Source organism: Lepisosteus oculatus, chromosome 26, assembly GCF_040954835.1.
Source record: "Lepisosteus oculatus isolate fLepOcu1 chromosome 26, fLepOcu1.hap2, whole genome shotgun sequence".
Taxonomy (NCBI): Eukaryota; Metazoa; Chordata; class Actinopteri; order Semionotiformes; family Lepisosteidae; genus Lepisosteus; species Lepisosteus oculatus.
In genome coordinates this window covers 10940252-10958535 of record NC_090721.1, presented here as the reverse complement: position 1 = coordinate 10958535, position 18284 = coordinate 10940252, and the positions used below count along the sequence as shown (strand labels likewise).

Below are 18284 nucleotides of genomic sequence, written 5' to 3'. Positions count from 1 at the left end.
TGATAAAATGTGTTTCCCTTTAATTTCTAACTTTAAGAAAGAGTGTAATAGAAATACGCTGCGGTACCTAACCAAGCTTAATACTAAAAATACTTTTAACATAATATACAAGACAATTTTGTCTCAGAGCACAAGACAATGACCAAGACAAAGCACAACACTAAACTGAATTCCAAGGTCTGTTAAGTCATCAATACTTAAGAATTTCATAGTTTATCTGGAAGAACAGGTCCTGATTACCAGTAATGTAAGTTTTGTCAACTTTGGCCATATTTCTCTTCCTCTTCTGACAAATATTCACATCTGCATGCAGCCTTTTGGACATCAGTAACAATATAGCACACCACTTTATTGAAAACTGCCTTTATTTTGGTAAGCATTTTTTATTCTTGCAACAGCTAATGGGCTCTAAAACACCCAGAATGAGGCAAGAGCATGTTCAGAGCCTGGAGATTTTCTGCTGCACAGTGGAGCGCAGCTCCTGGTCAGGCAGGTTCTGGGCGATGGAGTGCAGGAAGTGCTTGGTGTTGTCCCTGTAGAGCGCGCCAAAGGACGCAGGGTGCTCTTTTAAAACCGCTTCGTACTGGGTGAGGATCTCCAGTACGGCCAGGTAGAGGGGCTCGTAGGTGTGCGCGGGCATCATCACTGCCACGTGCAGCAGGTGGCAAAAGAGCTGCACAAACACGAACACCACTTCCTGGCTGCCGTGCGAGGAGTCGCTGGCTGGCGCCTCGGACTGGCCCGATGGGAGAAGCTTCCCCGTCACAGACTCGAGGATGCCCCTCATGGTGCCAGCATACAGCCGTCCCACGTGCAGCCAGCCCTTCTGAGGCAGCCAGTCCGAGCAGCTGGAGCCGCACAGCAGCTGGAAGGCTCTCAGCAGCAACATGGAGAGCTGGAGGTCGCCGGAGAAGTGCCGCAAGTTCAGCAGTGGCATGAACTCGACGTACTCCAGGGAGTATGGTACATGGAGGCACCTGGTTTGGAGAAGATGCCGTGCCACTTCCATAACTCTCCCCCACTCTGTGGACGTGCACCAGGGCAGGACCTGGATGAGAGCCACCATGAAGCCCTTGCTAAACATGTTGACCTCCTCTGCATTTTTCATGTCGACCATGAGGTTTTCCAGCATGTGGGTCTGGACATCAGCAGAAAGACAGCAACACTCCATCCAGGCCAGAAGCCCAGTACCCAGCCCATACATGGGCAGATCCAGTCCGGCCCACTTGTCTTCTGACAAACTGCACACTTCCATCATTGACAAGGGCACCTCATTTTTGAAGTGTTCCCTCCACACTCCTTTTAGCTGAAAGCGCACAGTCCAATCCAGAGCCTCCACTTTGTTGTAGAGCCAGTAAAGAGCTCTGGACCAGGTGCTGGGGTCAGCTGCCACCTCTTTGCCTACTACATCGCACATGACAGCCAGGATGTTGGTCAAGAGCTCCTTAGCCTCCAAGGAAACACTGACATCATGAGGCACAGGATCCTGCCAGCACCTGAAGGAGTTGTGTAAGAGCTGGCAAAGGGAGAAAAGGAGAGGAAAAGGAGGACAGGACATTACCCAGTGTCCAGAAGCCTGCGGGCCTCTGTGCTGGAGAGCCTGCTGGAGCACTCGCAGACATAGCTCTAGGTTGCAATTGCTGTCCATCAGATGGGGCAAGACGAATGTCCTGGTGACCTCCCCAGGCTGAAGAAAACAGAGTCTGCTCTCTGGCTCATCTCCTGCAGGGCTGCTCGGCTGCATGAGGAAGGCAAGGAAATGAAAGAACTGGTCCTCCTCTTTAGCTGAAGACAGTTTGCCCCACACTGTGTCCTTAAGGCAGTGGCAGAGCAAACTGCAACCAGCACTACTGTCGCTCTGCAGACCAGAAGGTTCATAGTAGATCAGTCCCGGCAGGTTCTTCAGGATATCAGCCAGGAGCCTGTGGGCTCCGAGATTCACCACTGCGAGATGACACACCCTTTGCAAGACCGCTTCTGGATTCTGGAAAGCAACCCTGGCGACAGCAGACACAGCACTGTCAAGGCTCTGCGGTGTTTTGCTCTGAGTGATGCAGTTGAAAGCCAAGTTCACCTCATCGCTGAAGCCCTCCATTACAGTCCTCGGCAGAACACCATGCAGTCCCTTCCTGCCAAAGGCAGACAGCGCCCTTGCCAGTGACGAATTCTTAAGAGGCAGAGGAAGCTCAGAGAAAATGTCCAGAATAATTCCCTTCAGTCTCTTCTGCTGAGACACATCTTGGGTCCCTGTAGCCGTGTTTGCAGTAAGTGTTGAAACCAATTTTAAGACTAACTCTTCATTTCTAAAGGCAGGTTTGTTCCTCTCCAAGCACTCAGTCCACTCATTAACATTGAAGACCAGGCTGGATGCGAACACGTGCGTCACTTCTTGAAACCTTCCCAGGCGATTATCAATAACTGCTGCTGCAACCCTTGCCAGCTCAGCGCCACCGCACTCCAGCTCAGGAAGAGCAATTCCCTCTCGCACCGATGTGAGGGAATGACTCAGTTCCCTCACAATCCCTCTTTCTCCTTCGCTCACCACCTCCTCTGACAACGGGAGCTCTTCCAAGGAGCTGATCACACGTGGAAGGCAGCTCTTCAGCCTGTAAGCCGCAGGGCTAGGCGGCCTGTCTGCTGAGATTGTTAGCAGTTCTTTCTTGCCCCAAATCTCAACAAGTTCTAACAGAGCTTTTAACCCTTGCGGAAGTGTTACTTCAGTGGGCTTGAACTGGGACGGTGTGTGAGCAGCTGCCACTTCTCGCTGTGCCTCCCTGATGTCCTCGGCCAGGTTCTCCTCCTGCCTGTGGCTACACAGCCTTCGCAGCTGGACTGCCCTTGCCAAGCTCTGCAGGTGCTCCTCCACGGGCTGCCTGGTCTGGCAGTCGAGCAGGAAGCTTGTGTACAGCATGTCCAAGCAATTGGAGAGGGCGAGACAGCAAAGGTCAGAGGTGGAGAAACACTCTGCTGTTTTGCGTAAGGCGTCAAGCAGGAGGGAGACCACGCACGACTGGCGAGCCACGTCAGGGTCAGGCTTGAACCTCTTGGCGGACGGGGCAGGCAGCTGGGACAGGTAGCTGGCAGCCTGAGCAGCAAAGGCCTGGACAATCCCATCCTCCGGCTTCTCCTCGGGGCTTTTCCACAGCTCCCACCAAACCTCCAGGAGGAACTGGACATCCTCCTCCGAGGTCTCGATGAGAACGTGTTCCACAAGTCCGGCCAGCTGTCCGCACAGGGCTCCCCCAGGGAACGCCGAGAGGAACTGCGCAAAGACCCTCGCACAGCCCATGGACTTGACCAGCTCAAACAGCACCGTGGGACTTATACTGGGGAGGAGGTTTTGCACAGAGAAAGTTGGATCCTCCTTCCACTTTCTGTCAGTATTCTCTCCGCTGTCCCGTTCCTCCCTCTTACTGTTCTCCGTGTCAAGCAGTCTGGTCCACAGAATACAAATAATCTTCTTCTCCCAGTGTAAGACATCTCGAGTGCTCAGGCTGCTGTCAGAGAGAATCTCCTGTACCGCCTGAACGATGGGCTTCCCCACACTGTGCCACTCGGACTTATTCAAGGCGGCCAGCTCCTTGGGACGGTACAGCTTCTCAGCCAGAAGAAAGCCTCCGTGGAGAACAGCTGTCTTCTCACAGCTGATCCACATTCCTGTGGGTTCAATTTTAAAGGCAGTTAATCCAAGTGTTAAAGTCAACAAAAACCTCCCACACACATTCTTCAAAAACAGATTTACTAGTTAGTGAATAAACATTAACATTTCAAGCGTAAATCTTTACATGTTGAACTTCTAGACCTTAAATCTACTTATCTACGTACTCAACAGACTGTGAGTTTAAAACTTCAGCTAGAGCACTTTCCTAATACAGCTACTGCTTATTCTCCACTACCACAGACAGAGAGAGAACTTAGCATGGTCCAGCAAGGAAGCAGCACTCCAGTGTGGAAACACCACATCCAAAAACAGTGACAGAGGCATATTAGTCAAGTTATCCCAACATGGAGAACCGGTTTTCCACCCCTGAATGGATACCTGCCACCCTTGGGCCTGGACAAGCACTGAATAGTATATTCATAATACAGAATATACTGAAGACACTACTCGTGATTTGAGGTGGATATTTAAACTCCGAGAAAACGCCGAGTTTTAGATGTGGTCTAACATCTTCTCTTCTAACTAGAGCAGTTACAAATACCCACTTACTGATTTCTGGAAAGACACCATATAAAATCTTTAAAATAATCAGGGAAAATGTTGTTCAGAGAAACCAGCATATTTCATAGGCAAGATGCAAATACTCTGTGTCGATACAGCAGGCGACAAACCCCTCCCCTATCAATCAGCTCTCCATAGCTGAAGGACGTTGCTGGGGCATCACGAACTCTCATCCTCCCCAGTCCCCCTGGACACAGGATCTCTGAACTGTTAACAGCACCATGCTCACCTACCTCTCCTAACAATTAAACACACAGTTTCTGTTTGCGTTAATAAGCTGTCTTTATACATGTCTGATGACAAAACATGGGACCGGCCCCCGTGCAGGGTCAGACAGTGGCTTACTACCACATTGATTTATGACCTGGGCCTCGGACTCAGCTCCTGGAGAGCCTGTGTCCTCAGCCCCAGCTAGGCTCTCAGTTACATAACTGCGATACCGCAATACACGATGTTTTAGATCTTCACTCTATTTCTAATCAAGTCAAATAACTAGAACTTTTGTGAAAAGTGATAAAAAGACCTCGTGAAAATACCACATGAATCTGAGGAAATAACCTGATTACTTGTTGGTCTACACAGGTTGGCACAAAAAGAGTCTGCAAGCCCTGCTTCACTGTACATGATGCACTTTACCATTACAGAGCAGATGTTATCAACACAAGCATGTCAGTTACAGTATTTCTACTATGAGCATAGAATCTGAAAGGAGGGACTGTACCAGGCTCCATTGTAGAGTCCAGATGTTCCCGATTAAAGCAGTCCTCACTCACACGTCCCCCATTGTACCCTAATAACGTGACAGACAGTATCTTCAGTCAACACTTTCAAAAACACACATTTCATATGTTTTCAGGACCAGGAATACACAGTTTGTTTGAACAAATACTTTTGAGTACAAAGGAGCAGTCAACTTAACTGCAATCAGATAAATTGTGTGCGATTCATAAATTTGAACATCTTCACAGAACGAATGCTGAGTGAATTCCTGGCTCTTTCTAGTTGGTTGCCGCCTGCTCATGAACTGGGCTGTAGGACGTGCGATTAAACCGAAGAGAGCTAATGAATGGACTTCATTGTATCGGCTTGAATCTGCTTAACAAAGTCAAGATAAACAAACACGCACGGAAAACGCGGTATACCGAAATAACGTACATTTTATTTTTTTACGCTAAAAACAAATCGAGGGTTAGAAACTAAATCTAAATTTAAGGCAGATTGCAAATGATCTACGAAGGTCTAAATCTAAACCTAATGCTTTAACTTTAATTATTTAGTTTACCACTACATAGGTGCCGCATGAAAAACACACACGCTCACTTACAAAAGATACCTTAATGCACCGAATTCCACCACCGTCGGGGTTATATAAAACTTCGCGCAACTCTCCACTCGAGACTAACCTGCCCCCCACGCACACGCGCGCCAGACTCGTACTTCCTCCGCCACAACACCAACGAGTTTCACCAGCTCTGCTGGAGGACCCTGGAGTCTCACTCTCACCGTGCGCGGTTTCTCACAGCGCCCTCTGCTGGGAGCACGGCGGCTTGACCGCTCCGAGGAGTTCCACGGTCCCGGCCGGTCGGTTTCTCTTGTTGTTGGAAGTTAACAACGAAATCGAATAAAGTAAAACCCCCTACAACACACAGACAAGCCCAAATCTAGATGTTAAAGAAATACTAAAAGTTAACACATAAACAAATATTATTCCTTAACAAGTAGGGAGCCGCGTCAGTATGCTGCGTAGGCTGCAAAGGAACAAGTAAAGGTTTATTTACTGTTGCAAAGAGAAGAAAACCTGAAAGAAACCTTTCAGGTATCACACCCGAAGAAGGTTCTACAGCCGAAACATTGTGTTTCTTTTCTTCTCTCTTCAGTATGGAATAAACCTTTACTTGTTACAGGTTTTTTTTTAATTCTATTTAAGTTGTAAGTCTTCTCTTATCTACTTAAGGTGTTCTTTCTTCCCCAGTAAATTCAGACTGACCACCACGCCAATGGCCCGTGTTCTCGGCGGTCAGACACGGGGTGGCCACAGGCCCACTGGGTTGTGCCACCCTGGAAGTCCCCGTGGTTTTTCTAACGCTGGCTGGTTTCGTGTTTCAAACACGCCTCTCGCGTCTGCTGCGCTTGAGAAATGAAAGAGAAAGTGAACTCGGGCTCCCCGCCTAATGGAGGCTGCAGAAAGGCGCTGCGGCAAGTCGGTCGTTCGTGAAAACGTCTGTAAGGCGCCACTATGATAACGACGGCGGTGCTCCTGTGTGTCCTGATCTGCTCGGGTGAGTGTCTCCACACCTGTACGACGCGGAAACGGACCGAGCGGTCTCCCCAATATTGGACCCCCCCCCCAAACACTCGCCTTCCTGCTCCGAACCCCATTACCGTCGTTTCTGTGACGGCGTGTTTGAAAATATTGTCTGAAAAGTATTGATATTCCCCACATCGATTTGATCTTTTTACACGCACGTACGTTTTTCTCCTCCCGCACCTGAAACCAGGAAGGAGGCGGTCCGTAACGAACAGGGCCGGTCGGTCCCTTTTCGGCTCTTCCCGGTGTCGTATCCAATGGTCCCTCTAAGTTTTAATGGCACGTTTGCGCACAAATTTCAAGTTGTGCAATTCTTTTCCCCCAGTGCCAAAACCTGTGCGCACTAAATTGAGTGCATGTAAAACTGTAAAGCTGAAATTATTTTTCGTTAATATAGTCGTTCTCATAAAAGCATAGAGATCTAAAAGACCGGGACAGCGATTTATCGAACCCAGTCATAGAGACTTGAGTGTGGAGCCAGCATGAGCGGTGAGGTACGAGACGAGCACAAATATCGATTATCGAGTAGCAATAATAATGCAAACAGCCAAGTTGGGCCTCTCGCAGCCAGTCTGTTGTGTTCAATTTAGCATTTTTCAATTGATGACCGTGTTTGTTTTATTATCATCATTTTTTTCATTACATTTTTTGTGCGCAGTTCAATTTCCTATGTGCGACGATTTCATAACCTGTGTGCGCACGCACACACGCACACAGCGTAGAGGAAACACACGTCGTATCCCAGTATCTCCTGGGACACGACACCTGTCTGTTCCTCCAGATCACCGGCTCCCGCGGGGCCCTGAACGCTTTAGCGCCGCAGCTTGACATCCGTTTCGACACCCGTTAAACCCGGCTGCCCTCCCTCGGGCGACCGCGGCTGCGAGGCGTCTGTGCGCAGTGTGCGCAGTAGGATCTGTAGGCGCCCTGGTGCTTATGCACAGATGCAGGAACGAGGAAAGCTGTAAATAAAAGCTCTGGACGGGCGAGTTTTGAAAGATGAAATACGGCTGTCCCCCGCTTCGCCTGCCAACAGCTGAGACTCTGCAGGACTGCGGTCTGTTGATTGGTCCGCGCTTTCAGACACTGCCGGATTTCACCGATCAGAATCCTGCTTGATATGAGAAGGAATCTGGACTCGTGCCCGATTTGACTTCATTCCAGTGGGTGTCCACTGTCAGTGTCCTGCCTGTATTTGCACCGTGGACCAGGAAGAACGATATTTCGTTCCACTGTATACTTGAATATGGCTGGAATGATAAATAAATGTGAACTTGAACTTCCTTTACTTAAAACGTACACGGCAGGTACTGTATACCTTGCGTTTTGTGGAAATCTAATTCCGCATAATTCCGAAACTAGCGTTGTGCACTGCTGCAGCGAAACCCGACCGTGGTTACTCCGAGCTCTGCGGAAGAGTCCCCGCCAGGAGTCAGAGGTCGACCTCAGAAAATAAAATCACACGCTGTTCCTCTGCGTGTGTTGCAGTAGTTATCATTCGTGAATCCTGCCAATGAGCTGTGGATTCGTCTACAGGGACCCGTCTCGCTTCTCCTGTGAGCTGCTGTCTCTGGCGATCTGCGTGCACACACTCACTCACACACACACTCACTCACACACATACACACACTCACACACACACAAACTCACGCTCACTCACACACTCACACAAACTCACGCTCACTCACACTCACAAACTCACTGAAACACACTCATGCTCACACACACTCACTCTCACACACACACACTCAGTCACACACACACAAACTCACTCACTCTAACACACTCACACACTCACTCTCACTCACACATGCTCAGTCACACTCTCACACACACACTCACACACACACACAAACTCACTCTAACACACACACACACTTAGTCACACTCACTCTCACACACACACTCAGTCACACACTCACACACACTCTCACACACACACTCAGTCACACTCTCACACACTCACTCACACACACACAAACTCATTCTAACACACTCATGCTCACACACACACACACACAAACTCACTCTAACAGACTCACGCTCACACTCACTGACACACACACACTCACTCTGTGTGTGTGTGTGCGCATGCCGACGGAACTCCTCTCCTCTCCGTGCGCTCATGGTCGCTGTCTCTCCCTCCCTCGCTCACAGGCCTGCGCTGTGTCCGGTCCGAGTCGCTGGCCGAGGCCGGGCTGCTGGCCTGCGAGCTGGTGGAGGAGAGGGTGTCCAGCGGGCTGAGTGGGGCCCCTGAGACGCAGTTCGTCAACAGGAAGGCCGCGCTGCTGCTGGCCCGGCCGGGCCGGGAGGCGGACACGGCCCAGAGGCTGCAGGAGGCCCAGCGGGCCGGCGTCGTCACCTTCCTGGCCACAGGTGGGGTCGCAGGTGCAGGACGGTAGGACAGGCAGACAGGCCAGGTCAGGCATTACAGTAGAGTCGCGACTATCTGACCTTCGCTTCTCTGACATAGCCAGTCACCATAGTGTACAGTATATGTGTGCTCGTGCATAATATTGTGCCCAGTCCGATGCTGCTCTGTCTCTCCGTGCGTCACGTACTGCCTTTGACGTAGCTTCGCTTGCCAATTTCACACTCGTGATTATTTTTCCTACTGTCTTTTCAAAGCGGCACTAGTGTCGCGCCGCCCTGTACACCTAGAGGGTGCTCCACTTCTGTCCTGTTCCTAGTTCCCTGGGATTCTTCATGTCTTTCTGGTGTGTTTTGTTCTGTTGCTTATTTCCTTCCTGCATCTGCTCCGCTCCTCGCTCAGTTTCATCGGCCCAGATGTCGTGAGACCTGCCTCGTATCCAGGTCACCCTCCCCCCCCGTCCGTGGCCTGAGGGCATTGGTTTCTACCCCGACATCGACCCACCCCCTGAGCCTGGGCTAACCCCCGTGTTGCCCCAATGTTACCGCTATGCATAGGGTCTCCACTGCTCACCTTGCCCTTCCGCCATCCGTGACAACTAGCTTTTGTTGAACCACAAGAGGCCATGCTGCTGATTGCATTTTACTAAGACCCTGCCACAAGGAAGTGAAGCACACTTGTTGTTTTTTAATAATAACTAACAATAGTTCGGTAATCTGTTATTTTAGTATGACAGTAGGTCAATAAACCAGATTTCATTATTATACTGCGCTTTCATTAATCCATGATTTGTTTACTCCGTTTCCGCGGCATCCGACGTGCTATTGGTCAGATAGCCGTTTAGGTCAGATAATCGTGACTCTATTCTCCAGCTCTGGAGTGTGACTGGAGTGTCCAGCTCTGTTGGGGTGGTATGGTTGTACCTCTGAGAGCTCGAAAGGCTTTTAAAGTAAGCTCACTTTATTAGCCCTATACAATTTCTTGTATTAGGAATTTGTCTTTTTGCATACCCCAGCTTGCTCTCCATGAGACACACAGACAGGTAGAGAGAAGCTGGGGGTCAGAGCGCAGGATCAGCCATTTATACAGCACCCCTGGAGCAGTTGGGGGTAGAGACCTTGCTAAGGGGCCAAACGGAGTAGGATTCCTCTGCCGGCCGCAAGATTCGAACCGGCAACCTTCCAGCCACAGATCTTTGGCCACAGAGCCACCGCTCCGCCCGCATCAGGGCTAAGCGTGAGCCGAGCCGAGCAGGAGACAGCAACACCTGCAGGACACTTCTCGCTGGCTGGCTTCAGAGCCCTAACCAGGAGCTGTGATAATTGAAACATGTACCAATGTGCTCACCTTGCCCGCTCACCTCTAAACGCTCCGTGCTGCTCGTACCACCTGCGCGGGATCGAAGCGCCGTGCAGCGGGTGCAGTTTTCCCTGACGGCGGTGTCTGTCCCTCCTGGCGGTCCCGCAGGCTCGGCGGTGGACGTGACCCGGCACGTGCCTGGCGGGACAGAGCAGCTGCAGTGCGAGATCCGCAGGTACTCCACCGGAGGCATCCAGGTGCCCTGGAAGGGCACGGCCGGGCCGGACAGCGCCTGGTTCACCTGCACCCTCCGGCACAGCGCCAACGAGTTCATCGTCACGGCCTTCCTGCTGTACCCCAGCCCCGCGCCCCAGCAGCCCATCGGCGACGCCGACACCCTCAACACGTCAGGTGGCGCGCTCGCGGCAGACCCAGGCTAGCTGGCTGAGAACAGAATTATTTCCGATATTATTTCACTGAATACTGAGAATCTGTTCATGCTTTAATTTATTGAGACAACAAGTACTGCAGGAGCCCTATCACCCTGAAGCTCAGCAGGTGTGAGCCTGGTCAGTACCTGGATGGGAGACCTCCTGGGAAAGCTAAGGTTGGTGCTGGAAGAGGTATTAGTGGGGCCAGCAGGGAGCGCTCAAACTGCGGTCAATGTGGGTCCTAAGGTCCCAGTATGGTGACACTGTCCTTCTGATGAGATGTAATACGGAGGTCCCGACTCTCTGTGGTCATTAAAAATGCCAGGGTGTTTCTCGGAAAGAGTAGGGGTGTTATATTACCCAGGTGTGGGGGAGGGGATCCCCATTACCTGTAAAGCGCTTTGAGTGGAGTGTCCAGAAAAGCGCTATATAAGTGTAAGCAATTATTATTACTATTATTATTACTGGATGTTCCCTTGTACTATTTTGGCTGAAATCCGTTCCTGATCCTGTGCAGAGAAACAGCTCACGAGGTTAATTACCTGCTTGACCAGCTGTCAATCTGGAGTGGCCCAGGTGGACCGCTGTCTCACCCCTCTCCCGGTCTGTCTCCCCGGACTCCACAGTAGCCATGGTGGTCCTGACCCGGACGCCCACAGTGCAGGCAGGGCTCCTGCAGGACGCGCGCCTGGACTGCGGCTTCGCCGTGGACCACGCCCAGCCTGACGTCACGGTGGAGTGGCGCTTCCGGCACCGCGGGGAGCAGCGCAAGCTCTTCAGCTACTCCCGGCGCTCGGGGCGGGCGGAGACGGAGGTGCCGGGGGCGACGGCGGCGGCGCGGGACGTGTCGCGCGGGGACGCCTCTCTGCGGCTGTCCGCTGTGAAGGTGAAGAGCGAGGGCACATACGTGTGCTCCGTCTACGTGCCGCCGCTGTACGGCAGCCATGACGTCCAGCTGCAGATCATGGGTGAGGAGCGCACTGGGGTCAGAGGTCGGGGACCGGGGGTCAGGGGTTGGGGTCAAGTGACGGGGGTTGGGGGTCAGGGGTTGGAGGGTCAGGATTGGAGTCAGGGGTCAGCGTTCGGGTGTGAGGGGGCAGGCAGAGCTTGTCTTTGAAGAGAATAGAAGTGTAGAGTCTTTCCTGATTGAAAGAGAAACACACTGCCCAGTTCTCCCTCATCACACACCTGCATGACGATATTTCCAAGAAATTAAAGAAAAGCGCTGATGTTCGTTGTGGAACTCCTGCCTGTTAGGACTTCTGTTTGCCTGTGTTGATGCTGTCTGCCCCTGCCTGCAGAGAGCCCGCGGGTGTCCCTCAGCGTGGCCACTGCCCTGGCGCTGCAGGAGGAGGAGGAGCAGAAGGTGGTGTGCGAGATCACTGGCTACTACCCGCTGGACGTGCAGGTGGACTGGCTCCACGAGCAGGGGGGCGGCGGCCGGCTGCCCCAGGTCATCAAGAACATCCTGTTCACCAGCCACCGCCACCACGCCGACGGCACCTACAGCATCTCCGCCTTCTTCATCCTGCGCCCCTCGCTGGCCGACCACGACGCCCGCTACACCTGCCGGGTCTCCCACGTCTCGCTGCGCACCCCCATCCGCAAGAGCTTCACCCTCACGGTCACAGGTCAGCCCGCCACGTGCGCCCAGGGGTGGAACTGTCCCGATCTGCGCCAGCGCCCCTGCAAGGGACGCAGCAGAGTCACGTGACCTTGAGCGCGCGGCGCGGCGGAGTCACGTGACCTTGAGCGCGCGGCGCGGGAGAGTCACGTGACCTTGAGCGCGCGGCGCGGGAGAGTCACGTGACCTTGAGCGCGCGGCGCGGGGGAGTCACGTGACCTTGAGCGCGCGGCGCGGGGGAGTCACGTGACCTTGAGCGCGCGGCGTGGCGGAGTCACGTGACCTTGAGCGCAGCACCGGTCATCACACTGGTCAGGTGTGCATGACTGGGAGAGTCCGAATGTTTAACAAGAGGACCAAGAAATGATACGAATATTGTATCTGAAATTTAGATTTTTTTCAATTTGCAAATTAAAGAATACATGCACTGTGCTAGACGTTTGATGTATTCTTTTTTTAGTCTTTGTCCACTGGAGGACAGTATTTCATAAGAAATAACTCTTCCGATTACAGCTACACTTACTATAGAAGATAGTATTGTGCATTATTTGAGACATTTATTTATGTTGAGTCCTTTGTAAGTATCAGAGAACCGACCCTGGTCTTGTTTTATGTTCACAGAGAGGCTGAGGATTGGTTCGATTCTTTTCTGGATATTTGTTGCGTTCATTGTGATGATGCTACTACTGGTGTTGGTTATTCTGCTGCCCTACCTTCACAGTGGTGAGTTTTCTTTATTTTAACAAAACGTAGGATAATAATGGGGTCAGGAGCCACAGACAGGGATAATAATAATTATTGCTTACACTTATATAGCGCTTTTCTGGACACTCCACTCAAAGCGCTTTACAGGTAATGGGGATCCCCTCCACCAGCACCAGTGTGCAGGCCCACCTGGATGATGCGCCAGAACGCTCTCCACACACCAGCTCTCAGTGGGGAGGAGAGCAGAGTGATGAAGCCAGTTCAGAGATGGGGATTATTAGGAGGCCATGATTGGTAAAGGCCAGGGGGAAATTTGGTCAGGATGCCAGAGTAACACCCCTACTCTTTTCGAGAAACACCCTGGGATTTTTAATGACCACAGAGAGTCAGGACCTCGGTTTTACGTTTCATCCGAAGTACAGCACCTGTTTACAGTATAGTGTCCCCATCACTATACTGGGGTATTAGGACCTACATGGACTGCAGGGTGAGTGCCCCCTGCTGGCCCCACTAACACCTCTTCCAGCAGCAACCTTAGTTTTTCCCAGGAGGTCTCCCATCCAGGTACTGACCAGGCTCACACCTGTTGAGCTTCAGTGGGGTGGCAGCTGTGAGTTACAGAGTGATGTGGCTGCTGGTAATGATTCTGTCCACCCAGAGAGCACATACCAGTTGTCTTCACTGAACACTGAACTGCAGCACAGTGGAGTGTTTCTGACTAACACTTTGTCTTCATGTTTCTCTTTCTTTTTTAGCAAGGAGAGAAGCGAAAAAGGTGAGTGATACAATACCTCCAAAATACCTTCTTCAAGTTAAAGTGTCCACACTTAAAAACTATACCACCTGTACTGTTTTTTAGCTGAGCTTCAAAGCGTGTGGCCTCTCAGTGATAGCTAGTCAGCATAGAAATCTGTATTGTATTAAGGATGGGTTTTCATGAACTGTAAAGAATGTAAGTTATCTGTAAAAAAATAACAACTATTTTCTAGCTGATAAAATTGAAAAAAGCATAAAAGCACCTTTATACAAACATTGTGTTACAGACAGTTCAAGCACTTTCTTAAAACAGGCTTTACACCTCCACAGTCACTGAGATCTGCCTGAGTTGTAAATTGTCCCTACTTTGCAGAAGAAGCCATACTGAAGGAGATCTGGGCCTTTGGGTGTCGTGCCAGCCTGCACCCCCGTGCCTTGTTCTCCAGTGCTGAGCGACACAGTGCTTCCCAGAGGGACCAAGGGGTGCTGCCCAGAGCCTGGGTGATTGGTTTATCAAAGCCAGTGCCCCCATGTGCTATGAGATTTACACCTGGCTTCCCAGTGGAACATTCCTGAGGTAAAACCCGAAGCAGGCGGACACAAATATCCGTCACTGTGACATTGCACACGAGCCAGTCCTGGGCGCATGGCACTGGACTGACACGGATAAACAGCCGGGTCTGTTGCCACCCTGCTGTTCCACTGTTTGAGACGCTGGTCCCTTTATGATGCACGTGTTGCCGAAATGACCAATCAGTCTCGGAAGAAGAAGGACTTTAAAAACCGGGTCATTCATCGAAGCCACCCCTCTGTTTCTCTGAATGCAAACTCTCAGCCCTGTGCGACGAAACCGGTTTTTGATTTGTGTTTCGGGGGGGGGGGTAAGTTTCATTTCTGTGGCAGTAAAAGCAGCTGTAAATGTGAAACTGTGTTCGGTGCTTGTATGTGCATTTATTTAAGCTTTGGGATCCAGTTCCACAAAAGAGCCACACTCACAGCGTTGACACAAAATACATTTTATTTCATAGCAAATTTCGCATGGGCACATTACATAATACCAAATATACATATACATGATTCTCTCTTAAATTCCTTAATGTAATAATTCCCTCCATTTTATACATCACAATGAACATAGAAGGCAATCTGCTAAAATGGCAATAAATTAAATCTTGGCGATATACTGTACATCATATTAGGTGTGGACGGTTTCTCGAGCACCATCTGGAGGCTGAAAGACGAAAGATCACATCCAGCACACTCTTCCCCTTCCCTCCTGGGGACCTGCTATCCCACAGGTCGGCGAGGAGTGGATCAGAACGGGCTTGGAGAACCAGAAGGGGAACCGCTCTGAACTAGACTGGCACTGACAGCCTTCACGTTAGGATTAGCGCTTTCCCGGGAATGCACATATGAATCCACTTATATGGATTTAATACAGCCTCTGGTGATAAAATACAGTATCTACACTTGATGTTTGAATCTTATATTGCACTCTTGACTACTGTGGTTCAAGGTATGAAGGCGCTGCAGGAATTGTACTTTCCAGCAGCTGTGAAGCGAATTTTCCGATCTTTCTCTGGCCTTGCAGTCCGAATTCTCGCTTCCTAGTTCGCGTGCAGTCAGCTCTGTCTCGAAGGAACTCTTTGCCCCCACTACCCTGTGTGACCGATCTGCAGAAAGAGACTCCTGGTGGTCCTGTGGGCCTTTCAGTAACACTGCTGTGCACCATCAGTGGGAAATCTACTGTATTGTCAGATGGCATGAACACAAACCTGAGTCCTCGAACACCCAGGGATGTGCTCCCACAGGTCACGGAATAGACTCAAGTATTGAACACTGAGAAAAAATGACTGATAATCACAGACATCTGAGGATAACTATATCGCCGCACCTGGCTATAAACTACTCATCCTTTCACAGCCAGCATCTTTACAGCCAGCAGGCCCATAAGAGGGCCCAGTTAAAACAGTGCCGGAGAGCAGCAGAGCCCCAGCACAGCTGGAAGCAGGACGGTGGCCTGTGGGATACTTCGCACTTGACAACAGTTTCCTGAACAGGGTACAGATAGTCACTTACAGGGCAGACATTACAAACTGCTGCACGCCTGGCTAGCTGTGATGGCATTGGCGAACTTTAGTGTGAAAAAGTTACTGAGAATCGTTAAAACAGATTTGCAGCGGACGAGTGACGTCAATCTAAGTGGCCTCGTGTTTGTGTATTTAATTGTACAGCAGAATTCTGGCACATGGCCTCCTGAGAGTCCAGTCCATTGGAGAAAAGGGCTCTGCCTCCAGAAACCACAGGCAGGTTAACAGGCCCTGATTCACAGTTTCAGCAGCAGCAGGCAGGTATCACAGGTGTCCTGGCACGTTTTCAGAACAAATAGAGTCTTGGGTCTGGCCCACAGCAGGCGGTGTGCCCTGCGCTCTCAGAGACCCCAGCTCGGCACAGATGTCCGTGCTGACATGACAAACTCCACTCTACTGGAATGCAACTCCCAATCATGTTTCCCCTTTTTCATCTGGCAAACAAATATTGTTCTATAATTTTATGCGCCACTATTTAGCAATTGACAAATGTCCTTTGCTGATTCACCCGAACCGCAGCTGGACTAGCCTAGCAGAAAGAAGGGCAGTGCCACCTGCTGGCCAGGATGGCAATGTGACTCTTGCTGACAGCACCACTAGCTCACAGGCACTAGTGCAATCTGTGAGCTGGCCCCCTCGGTCTCTATGAGGCTTTCCAAGGTACTGGGGCAGGCCCAAGATCAGGCCCACTCAAACCCAGTGGCGCTGGCGCTGCAACAGCCACACCTCACTGGTCAGGGAGAACTTGGCCAGACCCTGCACTCACATGTCAGAGGTGAGGATGAATCAGACTTACCCAACTCTAGAGTTTTTTTCCTCGGCTCTTGAGGACAAAAAAGCCCCTGCAGGTAGTGAATTCCTAGAACTGGGAATCATAGTTTTCGGTCGCTAAGAACTTCTTGCTTTACTTAATTGAAGCCCTGCTAATTACAGCTGTTCACTTATCATTACATTCTTGGAGGTCTTCAGTTTGATCATTTAAGGAAACGTCTGAAGTCGGGGGGTGTTGGTGTAGCTGGCAAACTCTGTGGTATTGTAACTTAATTGGGCGCGTTGATTTGAGACTGATTTGGTGCAGTGTGAGATCTGGCTCACAGGAGATCAACAGGGCTATGGACAGAAACACAGCCCTAAACATTTTCCAAACCAAATCAAGAAACACAATCCCAATAACATTCCCAAGATTGTACAACTTTAGCTAAAATACTCCTAGCTGCACAGGACACAATTCTCACAATAAATGTCAGCTGGGATAACCATCACTCGAGTTCAGGACTGACCCTTCACCCTCTGTGCAACAGCTCCTGTCACTGAGAGGATGTAGTGTTAAGTATTAAGTCTGTAATAACAACAGGGAATCCCTACTATTGAACAAAGCCTGATAAGGAACACATTTTTAGCTGCCATATAATCACAAAATCAAGTGAGTTAGCTTTTACAGAAAGGGGATGCTTTGCATGGGGTCCCTTCAGCATTTTCAGTGACGATTGGGACATCGTGTTGCACAGCTAGATAAGTCACAGTATAAAACCCAGAACAAGCCTGCTGGGTGTTAGCAGGGAACAACAGGCACTGCGGACTGGGCTTTTATATTCTACAGGGACTACATATATTTAGCTTGTATGAAGCGTTGAGGTTATGTCACGATGAAGCCATGGCGCGAAACTCGCTCGTGTCGCCATGCTGAGGCCGTAGTGTCTGGGGGACAGGGAAAAAAGGGCTCATCTTCGTTCTTCTGGTCCAGCATTGTCCCACATCTCTCCCGCTCCCCACTGTACGGGGAAGAAGACGTTTTCGGGAAGAGCCTGGCAGGAGTCGCCAGGGCTGCAGGAGGCGACAATCCTTTCCACGGCTTCCTCAACCTCAGCTGGCCCCTTCGGGGTTCATCTGGCTGGGAGGAGGGAAATGAAAGCTTCAGGGGCAGACAAGTCACCGAAGCGAAACATGTTTGTGTGGATGACACAAAGGTCCAAGATCAAGTGTTTGGGCTTGAGGGCTGAGAGCCTGGCCTCGTGGACGAGACAGGCACCTCCCCCCCTCCCCCCACCCCCAACAAAACTAGCCAGAGGATCAGGGGGGGGGGGCAGGTGGAGAAGCCCTTGAGCACAGAACACCGAGGAGGATCACCAGGGTTTAAATCGTACAGATTTAAACCCTGGTGATCAAGAGACTTGTGGGCGTCGGCAGTATCAGCTTCCTCTCTAAATGTACGCAGGAGCTCCAGTTACTGTACAAAAAATACCTGTCTTGTCCACAGTCAGTAGAATAAGACCACGTCTTTTTATTCCAGGCTCACATTCTTTATCGTAAGGCACAAACATATCAGAGGCAGAATGGGACAGCAGGGATCCGCCTGTATATCTGACGGTTTCACGTGGTGTTTGTAAACGCTCCCGAGCTGCTCAGCCAGTGAATGCGCTTGTCTGCAGTGCAGGTTGAGCCCTGCCGTCCAGATTCTGGCACCAGACGCCTGCATGT

At 50.8% G+C, this 18284-nt stretch overlaps 3 protein-coding genes across 20 annotated transcripts in view; 1 reads left to right on the top strand and 2 right to left on the bottom strand.

The window, feature by feature from the left end:
* Positions 1-347: 347 nt before the first annotated feature.
* On the bottom strand, positions 348-6799 carry gemin4 (gem (nuclear organelle) associated protein 4). Of its 6 annotated transcripts, XM_006641117.3 has the most exons (4): positions 6210-6293; positions 5547-5813; positions 4944-5012; positions 348-3657 (listed from the first exon to the last, which is right to left on the bottom strand). In XM_006641117.3, the coding sequence occupies exons 3-4, from the start codon at positions 4951-4953 to the stop codon at positions 440-442; spliced, it is 3228 nt and encodes a 1075-aa protein (XP_006641180.3). In that variant the 5' UTR covers positions 4954-5012; positions 5547-5813; positions 6210-6293; the 3' UTR covers positions 348-439. The 6 variants fall into 6 exon arrangements, with proteins under 6 accessions (XP_006641180.3, XP_015223170.2, XP_069040278.1 ...); XM_015367684.2 differs by lacking the exons at positions 5547-5813; positions 6210-6293 and adding an exon at positions 6693-6799; XM_069184177.1 differs by having other exon boundaries at positions 5556-6228.
* Positions 6360-15185, top strand: dhrs13b.2 (dehydrogenase/reductase (SDR family) member 13b.2). The gene is made up of 8 exons (XM_069184195.1): positions 6360-6501; positions 8688-8906; positions 10369-10611; positions 11258-11599; positions 11933-12262; positions 12877-12978; positions 13716-13735; positions 14090-15185. Exons 1-8 carry the CDS (start codon positions 6459-6461, stop codon positions 14102-14104), a joined length of 1314 nt encoding a protein of 437 aa, XP_069040296.1. The 5' UTR covers positions 6360-6458; the 3' UTR covers positions 14105-15185.
* Positions 14717-18284, bottom strand: part of rap1gap2a (RAP1 GTPase activating protein 2a) — a 100548-nt gene continuing 96980 nt past the window's right edge. For all 13 annotated transcript variants that reach the window (XM_069184193.1, XM_069184184.1, XM_069184183.1 and 10 more), the window contains one exon: positions 14717-17697. The gene's annotated coding sequence lies outside the window, so the exon portion shown is untranslated. The remainder of the gene's footprint in view (positions 17698-18284) is intronic.